Source organism: Oncorhynchus mykiss, chromosome 18 (genome assembly GCF_013265735.2).
Source record: "Oncorhynchus mykiss isolate Arlee chromosome 18, USDA_OmykA_1.1, whole genome shotgun sequence".
Classification (NCBI taxonomy): domain Eukaryota; kingdom Metazoa; phylum Chordata; class Actinopteri; order Salmoniformes; family Salmonidae; genus Oncorhynchus; species Oncorhynchus mykiss.
In genome coordinates, this window is record NC_048582.1 from 58,873,695 (window position 1) to 58,894,586 (window position 20,892).

General features: G+C 41.6%; 2 protein-coding genes across 3 annotated transcripts in view; both read right to left on the minus strand.

Annotated features, from left to right (window-relative positions):
* On the minus strand, nt 1-3,197 carry LOC110496616 (leucine-rich repeat-containing protein 14B). Its single transcript, XM_021572612.2, has 3 exons — nt 2,764-3,197; nt 1,857-2,485; nt 1-1,290 (listed from the first exon to the last, which is right to left on the minus strand). Exons 1-3 carry the CDS (start codon nt 3,037-3,039, stop codon nt 615-617), a joined length of 1,581 nt encoding a protein of 526 aa, XP_021428287.1. The 5' UTR covers nt 3,040-3,197; the 3' UTR covers nt 1-614.
* Nucleotides 3,198-4,151: 954 nt separating this feature from the next.
* Nucleotides 4,152-20,892, minus strand: part of LOC110496617 (protein naked cuticle homolog 2) — a 28,326-nt gene continuing 11,585 nt past the window's right edge. The window contains exons 2-6 of one of the 2 annotated variants that reach the window (XM_021572614.2): nt 7,003-7,063; nt 6,543-6,622; nt 6,300-6,395; nt 5,666-5,942; nt 4,152-5,526 (exon numbers count right to left, since the gene is read on the minus strand). In XM_021572614.2, coding sequence (XP_021428289.2) covers nt 5,009-5,526; nt 5,666-5,942; nt 6,300-6,395; nt 6,543-6,622; nt 7,003-7,063 — 1,032 coding nt within the window. In that variant the 3' untranslated portion in view covers nt 4,152-5,008. The remainder of the gene's footprint in view (nt 5,527-5,665; nt 5,943-6,299; nt 6,396-6,542; nt 6,623-7,002; nt 7,064-20,892) is intronic. The other variant, XM_036953392.1, reaches the window with a different exon arrangement.

Here is a 20,892-nt window from a genome sequence, read left to right on the forward strand (position 1 = left end):
TGAGTGAGAAGGATTTTTATTTTTTAAAGCAAACCAGGATTTGATCCCCACAGTAATAAAGTTGTATTTACAGTAAAGTCAGTTTAATCCCACATTTTATAGCACTTTTGTAAAAACAAACTTTCACTCTGGTCACATATAAATGTCATAATATACAAGATGCATCTAAACTGAAATATATACAGTACATGTAAATACATGTTCAGTATACAAGTAGTACTATTCTTAACTAAGCATTCAATGCTTTACTATAATTGCCACTCATGAATGGAAGACCAAAAGGACAATTCAATCTATACTATAATCTAGGTCCAGTTGCATGTCAAAAAATCCCCTGATAATGGGGCAATACATTTGTCAAAATATCTGTTACAAGTACAGATGAATTGGTACGTTTGGATAGAAAACATTACTCAAGGCCTTCAGTCATCCCAATAGTCTAAAGCCGTCTCTCTGTCTCCTTCCCTTAATTTGCACTGATTTCTTAGACTTCTTTTGATCAGTGGAAATTAAGTGGGAAGCCACTATAGACAATTGAGATGAACCACTTGTATTGCACAAACCCTTTCTCTGTTAACCCTCTAATACCCTCCCTCTGGTATTCTACCTGAACTTTAATCAACCTCTTTGTTGGATCTCCTGTTGTCCAGGGCTGTAATTGTATCAATAAAGTTTCCAATGACGCTATTGAAGGATTTCACCATGGACACCCCCAGCTCGTTACTGGTCTCGTTGATATCCGCGTCATAAGCGCCCAACAAGGGGGTAACCACCTCTACGTTCCCCCTCCCCGCCCCCTGAAGGATCCCCATCAGTTGACCCCTGACATCCTGGAACATCTCCCTGTCGTACTGCAGCAGCACCGTCTCATCCATGGGGTAGGAAACGTCCTCGGGGTAGCAGTCCCTGGGCACTGGCAGCTCCACGTACCTCAGGGCTGGGAACCCGGCGGCCAGCGTGGAGAAGAGGTGGCGCAGGGCCATGGCGCTCAGAGGGTTGCCCAGTATCTTCAGCTCCTCCAGGCCGCGACAGGGAGCCAGGGCCTGGGTCAGGATGTCCATGTGTTCGTCCTCCAGGTCACAGTCCTCCAGGGTGAGGCTGTGGAGAGTTGCGGCGCAGCGCTGGAGCAGCTTGATGAAGGTGGTGGGGAAGAGGCCACACACGTCATGACCACTTATGTCCAGACTGACCAGGTTCTCGCTGTGCAGGCTGTTGGCCAGGTAGGCCATGTCTGTTCGGTTCAGGTGACAGTTGGCCAGCTCCAGGCATTGCAGTGGGGTGATCAGGGGGCTATGGACAAGGCCGAGGGTCAGAAATGTATTACAGTAAATGTTCACTATTTTGCAATGTTATCAATTGTTTGTATGTGTGTGTGTGCTCCTCATTTCATGCATGCTTGACCAAAAAAGCAAAGACAATATGAAATCTTTACGATGCATGCCCAATTAATGGACAAGTGCAGGTGTCCGTCCGCTTGTTGTTTTGGGTCATGGCTTCAGTGATATTTCAGTGTCCACTGTAATTGACACCGTATTCCCTTCAAAGTGCACTACTTTGGACCAGAGCCCATAGGGTTCTGGTCAAAAGCAGTGCACTATAAAGGGAATTGGGTGCCGTTTGGGAAGAAGACAATGTCAGCCGTTGAGTGTCCCTTGGTTTCTGGCCGACCTGCAGATTTAGCAGCAGTCAGCTGTCTACATTGTCCCCCACAGCCAAGCAACAAAAACAAAATGCCACTGAGTACTGCAGCCCTCATGCTATGATATTACACAGTGGGAATGCATCAGCTTGAATAGACACCCCCAGAGCTATATATACAGTAGACATCAATACCTAATACACACACACACGAGCACCTTAGCAGTCTTCGCAGGTGTCCGGTGAGGGTGGAGAAGCCCATGTAGAGCTCTGTCAGTTCAGTCAGCCGGCTCAGCAGATCCCCAATGGTCGCCAGCAGGTCATCCTCATCTGAGCCCAGCCTTCGCACGTCCATCGCCCCCGCAGGCAGCGTCAGGGACTGCAGCTGGGGGAACTCCATCCGGGACAACAGCAACTCCAGGTGCGGGGCCTCCAGGTGAACGTTATGGACCACCTCGAGTCTCCTCATGGCTTCCGGTTGGGCCACACGCAGCACGTAGAACAGCTGTTTGAGGGCCAGGGAGTCGGCTCGGAACCCAACGAAGCGCAGCTTCAAGGGGCAGTGACGGAGGAGCAGGAAGGCCTGGGCCACCACCTCGTAGTTCCGCCCAGTGACGAAGCCGTTCAGGCGCACGTCCACCTCAGTCTCGAGGGCGGAGGGTGCAGCGTCACCTGCCTCGATGGCCACCATGACCTCGTAGCACATGCGGGTGAGGAGATGGGTGCGAGCCCAGCGGCCCAGGGTGGATCCACAGGCACAGGAATGGTGCTCTGTGTCCTTCAGCCCAGTCAGGTCTACCACACGGAGGGTCTTGGCGTAGGTCTCTGGGGGCCGCAGTACATAGGACTGGAGATGGAACATAGAATCTAGCTGTTTATTGCCATAAAATGGGACTTTGTCTTACAAATCAAACACATAGGCCCTAATATGATGTAAATTGTAAATGTTTATTGCCCCAGTGGAAATTAAAGTAACTACAAACACATTCAGACTTGAAGGAAAACAAAAAACGTGTCACATTGGCCAAGACCCAGTGCCTCAGTTCACAAGTAGCACTTTTGACAAGTGAAAATTATAGATTGCACCTTTAAAGAAAATAACATCAGAACACATAGTAAGCCTACCTTCAGGCCAGTCAGCAGAGATTCCAGGCACAACCGGCAGGTACATGAGGTCAGATCCTCCTGGCAGTCCACCGTCTTTCCCAGGAGCCTTTGCAGGTTAAGCTCGTGCAGGGGCCAAGTTTGGACGAGGTCGTGGAGGAGGAGGGCCATCTCGTGCATGTAGCAGGCCTTGAAGAGGAGCGGGTAGAGGTTGAACGACACACAACTGAGGTTCTCCCTGGCTCTCTGGCCACTCTGGGCGAACCCCTCAGCAGCGAGGAACCTGAGACTTTTCATGGCTCTCTCTTCTATGTTCTACCTGTCCTCGAGGTCTAGGTCTTGAAGTGTTAGGATCAACCAATCATCCCCTGTAACTGGATGTGTTTGTGTTGCTGCTCTCTCCCCGAGGGTCTCTCTGTGTGTTGTCTGTCTCTGCCAGTACTGTATATCTCGTTTTGCTGTGGTATCATGTTGTGAAAGAGAGGCTTGGGGCACGTGGTAGGTGAGTGGGAGGACTATTTTTAGAAACAGCCGTCTCGTTCCCTTCAACTCGTGAACAGGGAATCTATTTACAACCCACACCAAACGCTGAGCAGCAACAACCGTTCCTAGCCTACTGCTTACAACATGAGGCCCAAGATCCTTACATACCGGCAACATTGAAATGACCTGTCTATGCAATCAATCTAAACATAAACACCAGTGACAATAACAGCAAAGCAATGTAAACAAACATAGAAAACACAGTACTGCTACATGTACATTACTGCCATACAGGGTAACATTGGCAACAAGCTCACGATGAAATGATAGATTTACTGAAGGCTAAACTGTTTATCAAGACCTAAGCAACGGTGGATCAGACGTCATAGCGTAACTTGACCGGTTACGAAAACATTCATTTGGGTACACTGGAACCTCCAGAGTGTTCTAACACTGGAACCTCCTGAGTGTTCTAACACTGGAACCTCCAGACTGTTCTAACACTGGAGCCTCCAGAGTGTTCTAACACTGGAACCTCCAGAGTGATATAACACTGAAACCTCCTGAGTGTTCTAACACTGGAACCTCCAGAGTGTTCTAACACTGGAACCTCCTGAGTGTTCTAACACTGGAACCTCCAGAGTGTTCTAACACTGGAACCTCCAGAGTGTTCTAACACTGGAACCTCCTGAGTGTTCTAACACTGGAACCTCCAGAGTGTTCTAACACTGGAACCTCCAGAGTGTTCTAACACTGGAACCTCCAGAGTGTTCTAACACTGGAACCTCCAGAGTGTTCTAACACTGGAACCTCCAGAGTGCTCTAACACTGGAACCTCCAGAGTGTTCTAACACTGGAACCTCCAGAGTGTTCTAACACTGGAACCTCCTGAGTGTTCTAACACTGGAACCTCCAGTGTTCTAACACTGGAACCTCCATAGTGTTCTAACACTGGAACCTCCAGTGTTCCAAATACTTTGATGACAAGTATTAGAGCCTTAGCATGTAATGTTTTGCTTTGGCCATGAGAGAGAAACACATTTGACAACTTCCACACGCCGTAAACAGTGTGTATTATTTTATTGTTTCTTGCAAATGTTTATTTTATTTAGATTTTTCATATTGCCAAATTTGAAAGCATCAGCCTTCATTAGAGAGTGTGTATTTTTCAATTGACACACTACAATGAACACAAGCAAAGTTGATCATGCTTTAATACATCAAAATACAAACAATACAAAACATACTGCATAAACTCTAATACAGGGATGTAACTGATTAAATATTTGCCTTAATGAAGGTATTCATTAATTATATTAAATGTAAGTTGTAATCACAGGAGGTTGGTGGCACCTTAATTGGGGAGAACGGGCTTAAGGTAATAACTGGAGCGGATTCAGTGGAATGGTATCAAATATAACACATGGTTTCCGTTCCATTTGCTCCATTCCGGCCATTATTATGAGCTGTTCTACCCTCAGCAGCCTCCACTATAAAAACCTGAGAAGAAACATCAGTTTAGAGGGCTTCCAAAGGTGAGTAGCATATTCAACATGGCACATTCAACATGAAACTCAGTTATCAATACAAGGCATAACAGTTCAATTTTGTACGGAGTTGCTATTACTCCTTAGCATGGAGAGTGGTGGTGTCCCACAGCCCTATACTATATCTAAGGCCCACCTGACCTGACCAGGAATGGCTCAGGGCCCTAGCTATGGGCTAAACCACAGGGAGGTGTTTCTCTCAGTCTCTGTATCCCTGAGTGGAGTGCAGACTGCAGTCATGTCGGGGGGTGGTAGTGGTAGTGATGGTGGTGGTGGTGGTGATGGTGCTCGTGGTGGTGCTCATGCCTCTGAGCCAGGGAGACCAAGCCCCCAGACAAGGCAGGCAGGCTGGGCAGCATCTCCCTCTCTCCCCCTGGCTGAGCTTGAGAAGCAGGCTGGTGTAGGTGGTGGAGGGTTCTGGAGGGGGACCCAGCTTCTCTGGCCCTGGAGCGAAGCCTCTTACTGTGGCTGTGCTGTAAGGGGAGTTGGGGCTGGAAGTGTGGCTGGGAGGAGTGGCACCACATGAAGGGCTGGTGGCCATGGAGCTTGCTTGATTTTCCCCCACGTCCTCCTCCCCCTCCTCCTCCTCCACCTCCTCTGTCTCTTCCCACTGCCTTGACGTGGCCCCTGAGAGACCTATTGAAGGAGAGGCCCCTACCTCTGGACTCAGTTGCGCCGCAGTTCTCCCCTACCAACACTGAGCGGTGCTGCTGGTCTGAGCGTGCGTCCACTCTGGGCTCCTGAGAGGGGGCGTCTGCAGAGGATGGACAACAAACATCATGTTATGTTGCCATTTCTCTTTGTTGAATGTCATTCATCTTTGGTGTATTTTCAGTAAAAACATGTTGACTTTAGTGCCTCAAAAGTGCTGAAAATTGTCATTGTGTACCTACCTGCATTGTCAAACTTTGAGGAATAGTTCTCTATCCCAGCTAGGTCTAAGTAGTGGTTCCTGCGTTCTGTGTTTTCATCCACACAGTGAAAAATCCTCTCTGGGCTCCCAGCCTCCTCCTGCTGGACCTCCATTCTGTCACCTGTTCTAGAGCCCCGGCCAGAGCTACTGGAGGGGCCTACCACCAGTTTGACCTTCAGGGCTGTGCTGCTACAGGACGGCTGCTTGGCCGACGCTTCAACCACCTCATAGATGGACTGCATGAGACTGCACATATCCTGTAACACACGCACACATCATTGTTCAGCCAGGCACATACACGCGCACACATGTGCACATCATCACACACACACAAACACATCATCATACACGCACAAGCACATCATCACACACACACAAACACATCATCATACACGCACAAACACATCATCATACACACACAAACACCATCATACACACACAAACACATTATCATACACACCAACACACACACACACACAGAAACACATCCTCAAACACGCACGCACACACACACACACACACACCATTAGCAGGGCAGCATAGTTATCTTAATCTAAAGAGAAAGTGTATTATGTGCAACAGTTGCTTGTTGTCGGCGTGTGAAGCTGCAGTACCTGCTTGGTGACTTTACCGCTGTTGTCAAAGTGATACAGTGTAAAAACCCTCTCTTGCCGAGTGTCATCCTCCAACACCACGGTGCACTCTGTGTCCTGTAACCATGAACAAACACAACGGATGAACAAACACAATTGTACCATATTATTCTCATCAAACAAACCCCTGCTTTACTGTATAGCAGTAATAAACTACTATGTTATCTACATAGATTCTATATAGATTGTCCTTTTGAAGCTCACGTCAACATGACTGTTTCTCTTCCTGGGCTGTCTGAATGGAACGTGGATGGAGCTCTCCCTCTCCTCTGGTGGCAGTACCACTGTGAAAAACACACAACATTCTCATTAGCCTTGGGCTGGGAAAGCTTGTGTCGACTCAACCTATCACATTCTCATTAGCCTTGGGCTGGGAAAGCTTGTGTCGACTCAACCTATCACATTCTCAATGAATGGGTATTTGCTGTTTACAGACGATAATACACACATAGTATCCCACGTTTAAGGCATTCGCGTACAAATATAAAACAAATTCCTTTTTTCCCAGACAAGAAAGGGGTATGCTTAGTAAAGATATGAATCATACTGAATCAAACATATTAATCATTGAGTATGATGTTAAGTTTATGATGCATGCTAGATTTGAATCAGTGCAACAGTAATGTGATCAGCCTGATCCACTGAGCTGTCTTTCTCTACTCACCCTGTAGGGGGCACTTATGGTCCAGGACCTGCTCTTCCTTCACTTCCCTTCTGCACAACTCCTGGAAAAAGAGGGAGAGGAGGGATGGACCAAGTGAGAATTAGGAGAGAAAACATTACAGAAGTGGGGTAGGAATAGAGAGAGGGAGAACAAAGCAATAAGTGCCTCAGTGATGTGAGAGCAGGAAATCTTTGATCGTCTGGGGGGCCTATTGTTTGTCATCATCTGGGTAAGTAATACTGTGAGAACCAGCATCACACCTCAACTTCTGATAAATGTAATAAAGCAATATGAATGTATAATGTGTTCTAATCAGATGTAATGCAGACACAGCACATCCGCCTCTAAATACACACATGCACACATGCGCACGCGCACACACACACACACACACACACACACACACACACACACACACACACACACACACACACAAATTAGATATACAAGTAACTAGTAGAGTACCAGTAGTGATTCATTTCCCCTTTGGGATGAAAGCTGAGCTTCTAATCTGATCCCTGATCTCCTCCACTCAATGAGACAGTATGTTCTACAGCTGAGGTACTAAAGGTCAGCGGAGAACCCCGAAACCTTGTCACATGGGACAGAATGGGGAACAGAAGGTCAAGACGTCAGACAGATGACTGACCTTCTCTCCCACTTGGCACACACTGGTTGAATCATGACGTTGAACCAACGTGGAATAGACATGAATTGACATCTGTGCCCAGTGGGCTGTTTGTCTCTGGTTTCTAATATGGCCTTACTGAGAGATATAATCTGTCAGGGTCTATTTTCCTAACATATGAAGAGCTACTTCTGCTATCAGAGTCCAAAAATGGCTGACATTTGCTCAAATCTACCTCAGAATCAAATGTAAATATACAGAAGAAGCAGAAGACAACTTTCTATTCTATTCTAGGTGTTTTATTCTATATTATTTTATTCTAGTATAAAGCAGAGATGGAATATTGCACGGAAGAAAGGTAGAACCTATCAGGGTGAATTTACTGTAAGAGCAGGCAGGCAGTCATGCCCTGGCCATGCCAGCTGTGACATCACTCTATCCAGTAAAAGTAGATCCATTAAGTCCCTCTTGGTAATAAAGTAATATCACCCACCGAGTTCCCATATATGAGTAGAAATCAGCGTCTCATATGGAAACAATAACACGTGGTAAATGTACAGACTATGTTCATGAACCTGCTGAGACTACAACCTATTTATAATGCCTATGGGCTCAAAAATGCTCAAGATGGATATTAGCTTCAATTAATTCCACTGGGTACTTCTTGTTTGGCGAGTACCTACACTTTGAAACTAGGTGTTCCCTTGAACGGTGCAGAGCATATTGCATGTGTTAGCAAGACCTATCAAGATCTGAGCATATGATATCCAACACTCTGTTGCAACACGTTTTCTGAGAAACCCGTCAGAATTTTCTGAGAAACCCGTCAGAAAATGACAGTGAGAGCACCAAAACATTGGATCTATGCGTCTGACTCTCTCCATCATAGACAGTCCGAACAGCACCCAGTCGCCCACAGCAACAGAGTAACAAAGAGCCTGTGGAGTCTGAGAGGATAATGCTGACAGATAACCTTGACTGCTGATGGCTTCACCCAGCATCCCAGCCAAACTCCTGCCATCGCCCGCCACGCTCTGCCTGCTAAGGGCCCTTTTAACTGGGGTAGGGTTACTGACCGAAAGGGGGGGGGGGGTAACCCTACCCCAGATGTACTGGGTGTCACCGATTTTTGCATCCTGTCCCGTAGCCCCCCTCTCTCCCACTCCCATTAGTCAGAGTCAAACGCAGAGCCCTGGGAAGAGAACAGTGTAGGGCTTTGTTTGAACAAACTCTCTTCCTGTCAACTAATACCTGGATAGGTGGGTGATCATCCCTCTTCCTGTTAACCAATACCTGGATATGTGGTTGATCGTATGGGGGTGGGGCTGCATGGGGAAGGATGGTTGCTTTATCACAGGAGTTTATGTGAATCGGATTCAATATACAAAATAGGAAGATAATTAACTGAAAGTTGGTATTCAGTTGATATACGAGTATTAGAAGTTGATATGCAAAAAATGTAAAGGGGTTAAGGGTTGATTACAGACTCAGGCACAGAATAACCATTAAGAAGTGCTCAATTTCAGAGGCCTGGCCTTGTTCACAGAAACCAGATGTGAGAGATTTCTGGAGGAGGGGAACAGAGGGAGGGATTTGGATGTTGAGCTGTAGTTGGGTGAGGAAATTCTGGAGTCAGAGTCCGTATGGGTGGTTTGGCTGCTGAAACATAGAGATAATTTCACAGGAAGAAAATGTCTCTCTAGCCTCCAGAACTTAGATAGCTAGCTATAGAATCAGGCCTCTCTCCAACTCGCCAATCTGGTCTGCTGGCCTTCAGGGAGCAAAGCATTGGGAAATTTCAGATCATTGTGCGTAGAGATGTCGAAGTGTTCTCACCACTCAATGACATGATGAACCATGGTTTCTTGTTTATTTTCTCTCTCTCTGACTCTCTCTCTCCTCTCTCTCTCTCTCTCTCTCTCTCTCTCCTCTCCTCTCCTCTCCCCTCCCCTCCCCTCCCCTCCCCTCCCCTCCCCTCCCCTCCCCTCCTCTCCTCTCCTCTCCTCTCCTCTCCTCTCCTCTCCTCTCCTCTCCTCTCCTCTCCTCTCCTCTCCTCTCCTCTCCTCTCCTCTCTCTCTCTCTCTCTCTCTCTCTCTCTCTCTCTCTCTCTAACTCTCCTCCTCTCTCTCTCTCTCTCTCTCTAACTCTCCTCCTCTCTCTCTCTCTCTCTCTCTCCCCTCTCGCTCTCTCTCTCTCTCTCTCTCTCTCTCTCTCTCTCCTCTCCTCTCCTCTCCTCTCCTCTCCTCTCCTCTCCTCTCGCTCTCTCTCTCTCCTCTCTCTCTAGACTTCTGTCTGAGCTAACAGCCCAGCAAACAGGGTGGTTTCCAAAATCACTTGAAGGTTCTCCAAGTAACCAAACATGAAAGGGGGAGAAAGACACCCAAACGATCCAATCTGTGTTTGGGAAAACCAGCTTCCCTGGCTCAGAGATGTAATATTCTGGGAGGCGATCTCAGCCCAAATATGATCACAGAGTCCAGAGTCTGAACAGTCTACAGCCGATATAATAATGAATCGAAACCTCTGGGGCAACAAACAGGACAGAAACAATACGAGGATGGTTGGAAGGAAGATTCCCACCACTGGGCACAGATGTAAATTCAACGTCTATTCCATGTTGGTTCAACGTAATCTCATTAAAATTACATGGAAACAACGTTGATTCAACCAGTATGTGCCCAGTGGGCCTCTTCAAACACAACAGAATGACTGGTCCAGTTCTCCAACACTGCAGTTATAAATCCATACACACTAGACATACTGTGATGTAAACTGCTACCCGATGTGGTTGGTTTCTCCTCTAACTTTGTTAGTGTTTGTACATTCTAATCTCTGGCTCTCATATCTGTTCCTGATCCAGACCTGATTTCGACAAACAGATTTGATAATCAAATGTGCCTTTGTTAATCCATCAGGTGATGTTTTCAGCACTCCAGCCTGAGTTACTGTAATTGGACAGATACAGCATGTCAACATTGAGGTAAGTCTGAAATTGTTTAAAATCCTGTTTGAAATAAGGATGACACATCCTATAGGTTTTTCTGCAAACATTGTATCAGATGACTTCTGAAAACGGAGCAGAACCAGTACAGAATGGAAGAAAACATCACAATCAATAGCTGCTGAGATCAGACACCTTACAGTAAAGGCAGTAGGGCCTCACTCCAAAACATGGCTGCTGTCTATTTTCAATTCATGCATGGTAAATATGTTACTCTTTCTGAGAGAGGAAAGTCTAGGACCAGTGCGCGCAGCACACACTCTATACAAAACACACATGCACACACACACGCACGCTCACACACGCACACACACACACTCCTTTTGAAGTGGAGAAGCCAGAAGAGGAGGAGAGAGAGAGGAAGAAAATGGTAATTGTTCCATGGCTAACAGTGGGATCTCTGACCGAGGTGGGTGATGGAGACCTTTGGTGTCTCACTGGGTCTATGAGCTGAGGCTGCAGGATGTTGACACAAAATATAGGTGTTACTGCAAGACCCTTGGAACACAGACGGAGGCCTCACAGCCGAAACAACGGGGAAACGAAAGAGTGAAATATCTCACTCTACAATCAAGGATAGACAGTTCACTATTAGATTCTGCTGCAACACAACCGGGACGTTGCGGTTAATGTGACCTTATAATTGACATTAGAATCAAACTTCCTTACTGAAAAGAGAACAAACCACGAACATAAGCTCAGACAGCCAGGCACACATACTGTATGAAGTGCCCAGGAAAAGAACTGATCATTCACTACAAACTGAAGGCCCCTGCTGACAGTTACATAAGCAATGGTGTCATGGAGCAGTTAATGGTGGGGCTGCAAAACAGAATCACAGAAACAACTGATTTGCCATTAAAAAGACATGGCGGATGTTGGTCTCATTACAGGAACCTGGCAGACTCTGCCTCTCTTTCCTAATTACAGGCTCCAGACAGGCAGCAACATAGACCAACACTTCATTAACACCTCCTCACTACCACAATGAGTTACAAATGTCCCTGCAGTTGGCATTCAGTATGGCTCCAATGGTTTTTCCAAGTGTTGAGAGATGATTACGAGAGTGAAAAGAATTCATCAAAAAATATGTGAGTGAGACAGTGAGGGGTCACACAATTAAATAAGACTTATGAGCATGATGTTGTATAGGACACTCACTATGTTACATGATGAGGTCGTATAGGACTCTCACTATGTTACATGATGTTGTATAGGACTCTCACTATGTTACATGATGTTGTATAGGACTCTCACTATGTTAGATGATGTTGTATAGGACTCTCATTATGTTACATGATGTTGTATAGGACTCTCACTATGTTACATGATGTCGTATAGGACTCTCACTATGTTACATGATGATGTTGCATAGGACTCTCACTATGTTAGATGATGTTGTATAGGACTCTCACTATGTTACATGATGTTGTATAGGACTCTCACTATGTTACATGATGTCGTATAGGACTCTCACTATGTTACATGATGATGTTGTATAGGACTCACTATGTTACATGATGATGTTGTATAGGACTCTCACTATGTTACATGATGTTGTGCAGGACTCTCACTATGTTACATGATGTTGTATAGGACTCTCACTATGTTATATGATGATGTTGTATAGGACTCTCACTATGTTACATGGTGATGTTGTATAGGACTCTCACTATGTTACATGATGTTGTATAGGACTCTCACTATGTTACATGATGTTGTATAGGACTCTCACTATGTTATATGATGATGTTGTATAGGACTCTCACTATGTTACATGATGATGTTGTATAGGACTCTCACTATGTTGCATGATGTTGTATAGGACTCTCACTATGTTACATGATGTTGTATAGGACTCTCACTATGTTACATGATGTTGTTGTATAGGACTCACACTATGTTACATGATGTTGTATAGGACTCTCACTATGTTACATGATGTTGTATAGGACTCTCACTATGTTATATGATGTTGTATAGGACTCTCACTATGTTACATGATGTTGTATAGGACTCTCACTATGTTACATGATGTTGTATAGGACTCTCAATATGTTACATGATGATGTTGTATAGGACTCTCACTATGTTACATGATGTTGTATAGGACTCTCACTATGTTACATGATGATGTTGTATAGGACTCTCACTATGTTACATGATGATGTTGTATAGGACTCTCACTGTGTTACATGATGTTGTATAGGACTCTCACTATGTTACATGATGATGTTGTATAGGACTCTCACTATGTTACATGATGATGTTGTATAGGACTCTCACTATGTTACATGATGTTGTATAGGACTCTCACTATGTTAAATGATGTTGTATAGGACTCTCACTATGTTACATGATGATGTAGTATAGGACTCTCACGATGTTACATGATGTTGTATAGGACTCTCACTATGTTACATGATGTTGTATAGGACTCTCACTATGTTACATGATGTTGTATAGGACTCTCACTATGTTACATGATGATGTTGTATAGGACTCTCACTATGTTACATGATGATGTTGTATAGGACTCTCACTATGTTACATGATGTTGAATAGGACTCTCACTATGTTACATGATGTTGTATAGGACTCTTGATATGTTATATGATGATGTTGTATAGGACTCTCACTATGTTACATGATGATGTTGTATAGGACTCTCACTATGTTACATGATGTTGTATAGGACTCTCACTATGTTACATGATGTTGTATAGGACTCTCACTATGTTACATGATGTTGTTGTATAGGACTCTCACTATGTTACATGATGTTGTATAGGACTCTCACTATGTTACATGATGTTGTATAGGACTTTCACTATGTTACATGATGATGTTGTATAGGACTCTCACTATGTTACATGATGTTGTATAGGACTCTCACTATGTTACATGATGTTGTATAAGACTCTCACTATGTTACATGATGTTGTATAGGACTCTCACTATGTTACATGATGATGTTGCATAGGACTCTCACTATGTTACATGATGTTGTATAGGACTCTCACTATGTTACATGATGATGTTGTATAGGACTCTCACTATGTTACATGATGTTGTATAGGACTCTCACTATGTTACATGATGATGTTGTATAGGACTCTCACTATGTTACATGATGATGTTGTATAGGACTCTCACTACGTTACATGATGTTGTATAGGACTCTCACTATGTTACATGATGTTGTATAGGACTCTCACTACATTACATGATGTTGTATAGGACTCTCACTATGTTACATGATGATGTTGTATAGGACTCTCACTATGTTACATGATAATGTTGTATAGGACTTTCACTATGTTACATGATGATGTTGTATTGGACTCTCACTATGTTACATGATGTTGTATAGGACTCTCACTACATTACATGATGTTGTATAGGACTCTCACTATGTTACATGATGATGTTGTATAGGACTCTCACTATGTTACATGATGATGTTGTATAGGACTCTCACTATGTTACATGATGATGTTGTATAGGACTCTCACTATGTTAAATGATGTTGTATAGGACTCTCACTATGTTACATGATGATGTTGTATAGGACTCTCACTATGTTACATGATGTTGTATAGGACTCTCACTATGTTACATGATGTTGTATAAGACTCTCACTATGTTACATGATGTTGTATAGGACTCTCACTATGTTACATGATGTTGTATAGGACTCTCACTATGTTATATGATGTTGTATAGGACTCTCACTATGTTACATTATGTTGTATAGGACTCTCACTATGTTACATGATGATGTTGTATAGGACTCTCACTATGTTACATGATGTTGTATAGGACTCTCACTATGTTACATGATGTTGTATAGGACTCTCACTATGTTACATGATGATGTTGCATAGGACTCTCACTATGTTACATGATGTTGTATAGGACTCTCACTATGTTACATGATGTTGTATGGGACTCTCACTATGTTACATGATGTTGTATAGGACTCTCACTATGTTACATGATGATGTTGTATAGGACTCTCACTATGTTACATGATGATGTTGTATATGACTTTCACTATGTTACATGATGATGTTGTATTGGACTCTCACTATGTTACATGATGTTGTATAGGACTCTCACTACATTACATGATGTTGTATAGGACTCTCACTATGTTACATGATGTTGTATAGGACTCTCACTATGTTACATGATGATGTTGTATAGGACTCTCACTATGTTACATGATGATGTTGTATAGGACTCTCACTATGTTACATGATGTTGTATAGGACTCTCACTATGTTACATGATGTTGTATAGGACTCTCACTATGTTATATGATGTTGTATAGGACTCTCACTATGTTACATGATGTTGTATAGGACTCTCATTATGTTACATGATGTTGTATAGGACTCTCACTATGTTACATGATGTCGTATAGGACTCTCACTATGTTACATGATGATGTTGCATAGGACTCTCACTATGTTAGATGATGTTGTATAGGACTCTCACTATGTTACATGATGTTGTATAGGACTCTCACTATGTTACATGATGTCGTATAGGACTCTCACTATGTTACATGATGATGTTGTATAGGACTCTCACTATGTTACATGATGATGTTGTATAGGACTCTCACTATGTTACATGATGTTGTGCAGGACTCTCACTATGTTACATGATGTTGTATAGGACTCTCACTATGTTATATGATGATGTTGTATAGGACTCTCACTATGTTACATGGTGATGTTGTATAGGACTCTCACTATGTTACATGATGTTGTATAGGACTCTCACTATGTTACATGATGTTGTATAGGACTCTCACTATGTTATATGATGATGTTGTATAGGACTCTCACTATGTTACATGATGATGTTGTATAGGACTCTCACTATGTTGCATGATGTTGTATAGGACTCTCACTATGTTACATGATGTTGTATAGGACTCTCACTATGTTACATGATGTTGTTGTATAGGACTGACACTATGTTACATGATGTTGTATAGGACTCTCACTATGTTACATGATGTTGTATAGGACTCTCACTATGTTATATGATGTTGTATAGGACTCTCACTATGTTACATGATGTTGTATAGGACTCTCACTATGTTACATGATGTTGTATAGGACTCTCAATATGTTACATGATGATGTTGTATAGGACTCTCACTATGTTACATGATGTTGTATAGGACTCTCACTATGTTACATGATGATGTTGTATAGGACTCTCACTATGTTACATGATGATGTTGTATAGGACTCTCACTGTGTTACATGATGTTGTATAGGACTCTCACTATGTTACATGATGATGTTGTATAGGACTCTCACTATGTTACATGATGATGTTGTATAGGACTCTCACTATGTTACATGATGTTGTATAGGACTCTCACTATGTTAAATGATGTTGTATAGGACTCTCACTATGTTACATGATGATGTAGTATAGGACTCTCACGATGTTACATGATGTTGTATAGGACTCTCACTATGTTACATGATGTTGTATAGGACTCTCACTATGTTACATGATGTTGTATAGGACTCTCACTATGTTACATGATGATGTTGTATAGGACTCTCACTATGTTACATGATGATGTTGTATAGGACTCTCACTATGTTACATGATGTTGAATAGGACTCTCACTATGTTTCATGATGTTGTATAGGACTCTTGATATGTTATATGATGATGTTGTATAGGACTCTCACTATGTTACATGATGATGTTGTATAGGACTCTCACTATGTTACATGATGTTGTATAGGACTCTCACTATGTTACATGATGTTGTATAGGACTCTCACTATGTTACATGATGTTGTTGTATAGGACTCTCACTATGTTACATGATGTTGTATAGGACTCTCACTATGTTACATGATGTTGTATAGGACTTTCACTATGTTACATGATGATGTTGTATAGGACTCTCACTATGTTACATGATGTTGTATAGGACTCTCACTATGTTACATGATGTTGTATAAGACTCTCAGTATGTTACATGATGTTGTATAGGACTCTCACTATGTTACATGATGATGTTGCATAGGAATCTCACTATGTTACATGATGTTGTATAGGACTCTCACTATGTTACATGATGATGTTGTATAGGACTCTCACTATGTTACATGATGTTGTATAGGACTCTCACTATGTTACATGATGATGTTGTATAGGACTCTCACTATGTTACATGATGATGTTGTATAGGACTCTCACTACGTTACATGATGTTGTATAGGACTCTCACTATGTTACATGATGTTGTATAGGACTCTCACTACATTACATGATGTTGTATAGGACTCTCACTATGTTACATGATGTTGTATAGGACTCTCACTATGTTACATGATGTTGTATAGGACTCTCACTATGTTACATGATGATGTTGTATAGGACTCTCACTATGTTACATGATGATGTTGTATAGGACTCTCACTATGTTACATGATGTTGTATAGGACTCTCACTATGTTAAATGATGTTGTATAGGACTCTCACTATGTTACATGATGATGTAGTATAGGACTCTCACCATGTTACATCATGATGTTGTATAGGACTCTCACTATGTTACATGATGATGTTGTATAGGACTCTCACTATGTTACATGATGATGTTGTATAGGACTCTCACTATGTTACATGATGATGTTGTATAGGACTCTCACTATGTTACATGATGATGTTGTATAGGACTCTCACTATGTTACATGATGTTGTATAGGACTCTCACTATGTTACATGATGTTGTATAGGACTCTCACTATGTTACATGATGTCGTATAGGACTCTCACTATGTTACATGATGTTGTATAGGACTCTCACTATGTTACATGATGTTGTATTGGACTCTCACTATGTTACATGATGTTGTATATGACTCTCACTATGTTACATGATGTTGTATAGGACTCTCACTGTGTTATATGATGTTGTATAGGACTCTCACTATGTTACATTATGTTGTATAGGACTCTCACTATGTTACATTATGTTGTATAGGACTCTCACTATGTTATATGATGTTGTATAGGACTCTCACTATGTTATATGATGTTGTATAGGACTCTCACTATGTTACATGATGTTGTATAGGACTCTCACTATGTTACATGATGTTGTATAGGACTCTCACTATGTTACATGATGTTGTATAGGACTCTCACTATGTTACATGATGATGTTGTATAGGACTCTCACTATGTTACATGATGTTGTATAGGACTCTCACTATGTTACATGATGTTGTATAGGACTCTCACTATGTTATATGTTGTTGTATAGGACTCTCACTATGTTACATGATGTTGTATAGGACTCTCACTATGTTACATGATGTTGTATAGGACTCTCACTATGTTACATGATGATGTTGCATAGGACTCTCACTATGTTACATGATGTTGTATTGGACTCTCACTATGTTACATGATGTTGTATAGGACTCTCACTATGTTACATGATGTTGTATAGGACTCTCACTATGTTACATGATGATGTTGTATAGGACTCTCACTATGTTACATGATAATGTTGTATAGGACTTTCACTATGTTACATGATGATGTTGTATTGGACTCTCACTATGTTACATGATGTTGTATAGGACTCTCACTACATTACATGATGTTGTATAGGACTCTCACTATGTTACATGATGATGTTGTATAGGACTCTCACTATGTTACATGATGATGTTGTATAGGACTCTCACTATGTTACATGATGATGTTGTATAGGACTCTCACTATGTTAAATGATGTTGTATAGGACTCTCACTATGTTACATGATGATGTTGTATAGGACTCTCACTATGTTACATGATGTTGTATAGGACTCTCACTGTGTTACATGATGATGTTGTATAGGACTCTCACTATGTTACATGATGTTGTATAGGACTCTCACTATGTTACATGATGTTGTATAGGACTCTCACTATGTTACATGATGTTGTATAAGACTCTCACTATGTTACATGATGTTGTATAGGACTCTCACTATGTTACATGATGTTGTATAGGACTCTCACTATGTTATATGATGTTGTATAGGACTCTCACTATGTTACATTATGTTGTATAGGACTCTCACTATGTTACATGATGATGTTGTATAGGACTCTCACTATGTTACATGATGTTGTATAGGACTCTCACTATGTTACATGATGTTGTATAGGACTCTCACTATGTTACATGATGATGTTGCATAGGACTCTCACTATGTTACATGATGTTGTATAGGACTCTCACTATGTTACATGATGTTGTATGGGACTCTCACTATGTTACATGATGTTGTATAGGACTCTCACTATGTTACATGATGATGTTGTATAGGACTCTCACTATGTTACATGATGATGTTGTATATGACTTTCACTATGTTACATGATGATGTTGTATTGGACTCTCACTATGTTACATGATGTTGTATAGGACTCTCACTACATTACATGATGTTGTATAGGACTCTCACTATGTTACATGATGTTGTATAGGACTCTCACTATGTTACATGATGATGTTGTATAGGACTCTCACTATGTTACATGATGATGTTGTATAGGACTCTCACTATGTTACATGATGTTGTATAGGACTCTCACTATGTTACATGATGTTGTATAGGACTCTCACTATGTTATATGATGTTGTATAGGACTCTCACTATGTTACATGATGTTGTATAGGACTCTCACTATGTTACATGATGATGTTGTATAGGACTCTCACTATGTTACATGATGTTGTATAGGGCTCTCACTATGTTACATGATGTTGTATAGGACTCTCACTATGTTATATGTTGTTGTATAGGACTCTCACTATGTTACATGATGTTGTATAGGACTCTCACTATGTTACATGATGTTGTATAGGACTCTCACTATGTTACATGATGATGTTGCATAGGACTCTCACTATGTTATATGATGTTGTATAGGACTCTCACTATGTTACATGATGTTGTATAGGACTCTCACTATGTTACATGATGTTGTATAGGACTCTCAATATGTTACATGATGTTGTATAGGACTCTCACTATGTTACATGATGTTGTATAGGACTCTCAATATGTTACATGATGATGTTGTATAGGACTCTCACTATGTTACATGATGTTGTATAGGACTCTCACTATGTTACATGATGATGTTGTATAGGACTCTCACTATGTTACATGATGATGTTGTATAGGACTCTCACTGTGTTACATGATGTTGTATAGGACTCTCACTATGTTACATGATGTTGTATAGGACTCTTGATATGTTATATGATGATGTTGTATAGGACTCTCACTATGTTACATGATGATGTTGTATAGGACTCTCACTATGTTACATGATGATGTTGTATAGGACTCTCACTATGTTACATGATGATGTTGTATAGGACTCTCACTATGTTAAATGATGTTGTATAGGACTCTCACTATGTTACATGATGATGTTGTATAGGACTCTCACTATGTTACATGATGTTGTATAGGACTCTCACTGTGTTACATGATGATGTTGTATAGGACTCTCACTATGTTACATGATGTTGTATAGGACTCTCACTATGTTACATGATGTTGTATAGGACTCTCACTATGTTACATGATGTTGTATAAGACTCTCACTATGTTACATGATGTTGTATAGGACTCTCACTATGTTACATGATGTTGTATAGGACTCTCACTATGTTATATGATGTTGTATAGGACTCTCACTATGTTACATTATGTTGTATAGGACTCTCACTATGTTACATGATGATGTTGTATAGGACTCTCACTATGTTACATGATGTTGTATAGGACTCTCACTATGTTACATGATGTTGTATAGGACTCTCACTATGTTACATGATGATGTTGCATAGGACTCTCACTATGTTACATGATGTTGTATAGGACTCTCACTATGTTACATGATGTTGTATGGGACTCTCACTATGTTACATGATGTTGTATAGGACTCTCACTATGTTACATGATGATGTTGTATAGGACTCTCACTATGTTACATGATGATGTTGTATATGACTTTCACTATGTTACATGATGATGTTGTATTGGACTCTCACTATGTTACATGATGTTGTATAGGACTCTCACTACATTACATGATGTTGTATAGGACTCTCACTATGTTACATGATGTTGTATAGGACTCTCACTATGTTACATGATGATGTTGTATAGGACTCTCACTATGTTACATGATG

What these genes read in the sequence shown, in the direction of transcription:
- LOC110496616 (XM_021572612.2), bottom strand. Translation starts at nt 3,039, where the DNA reads ATGAAAAGTCTCAGGTTCCTCGCTGCTGAGGGGTTCGCCCAGAGTGGC. An exon ending in CTCTGCTGACTGGCCTGAAG is followed by an intron (nt 2,486 to 2,763) that starts GTAGGCTTACTA and finishes TTCCATCTCCAG; the next exon opens with TCCTATGTACTGCGGCCCCC. An exon ending in CACCTGCGAAGACTGCTAAG is followed by an intron (nt 1,291 to 1,856) that starts GTGCTCGTGTGT and finishes CCTTGTCCATAG; the next exon opens with CCCCCTGATCACCCCACTGC.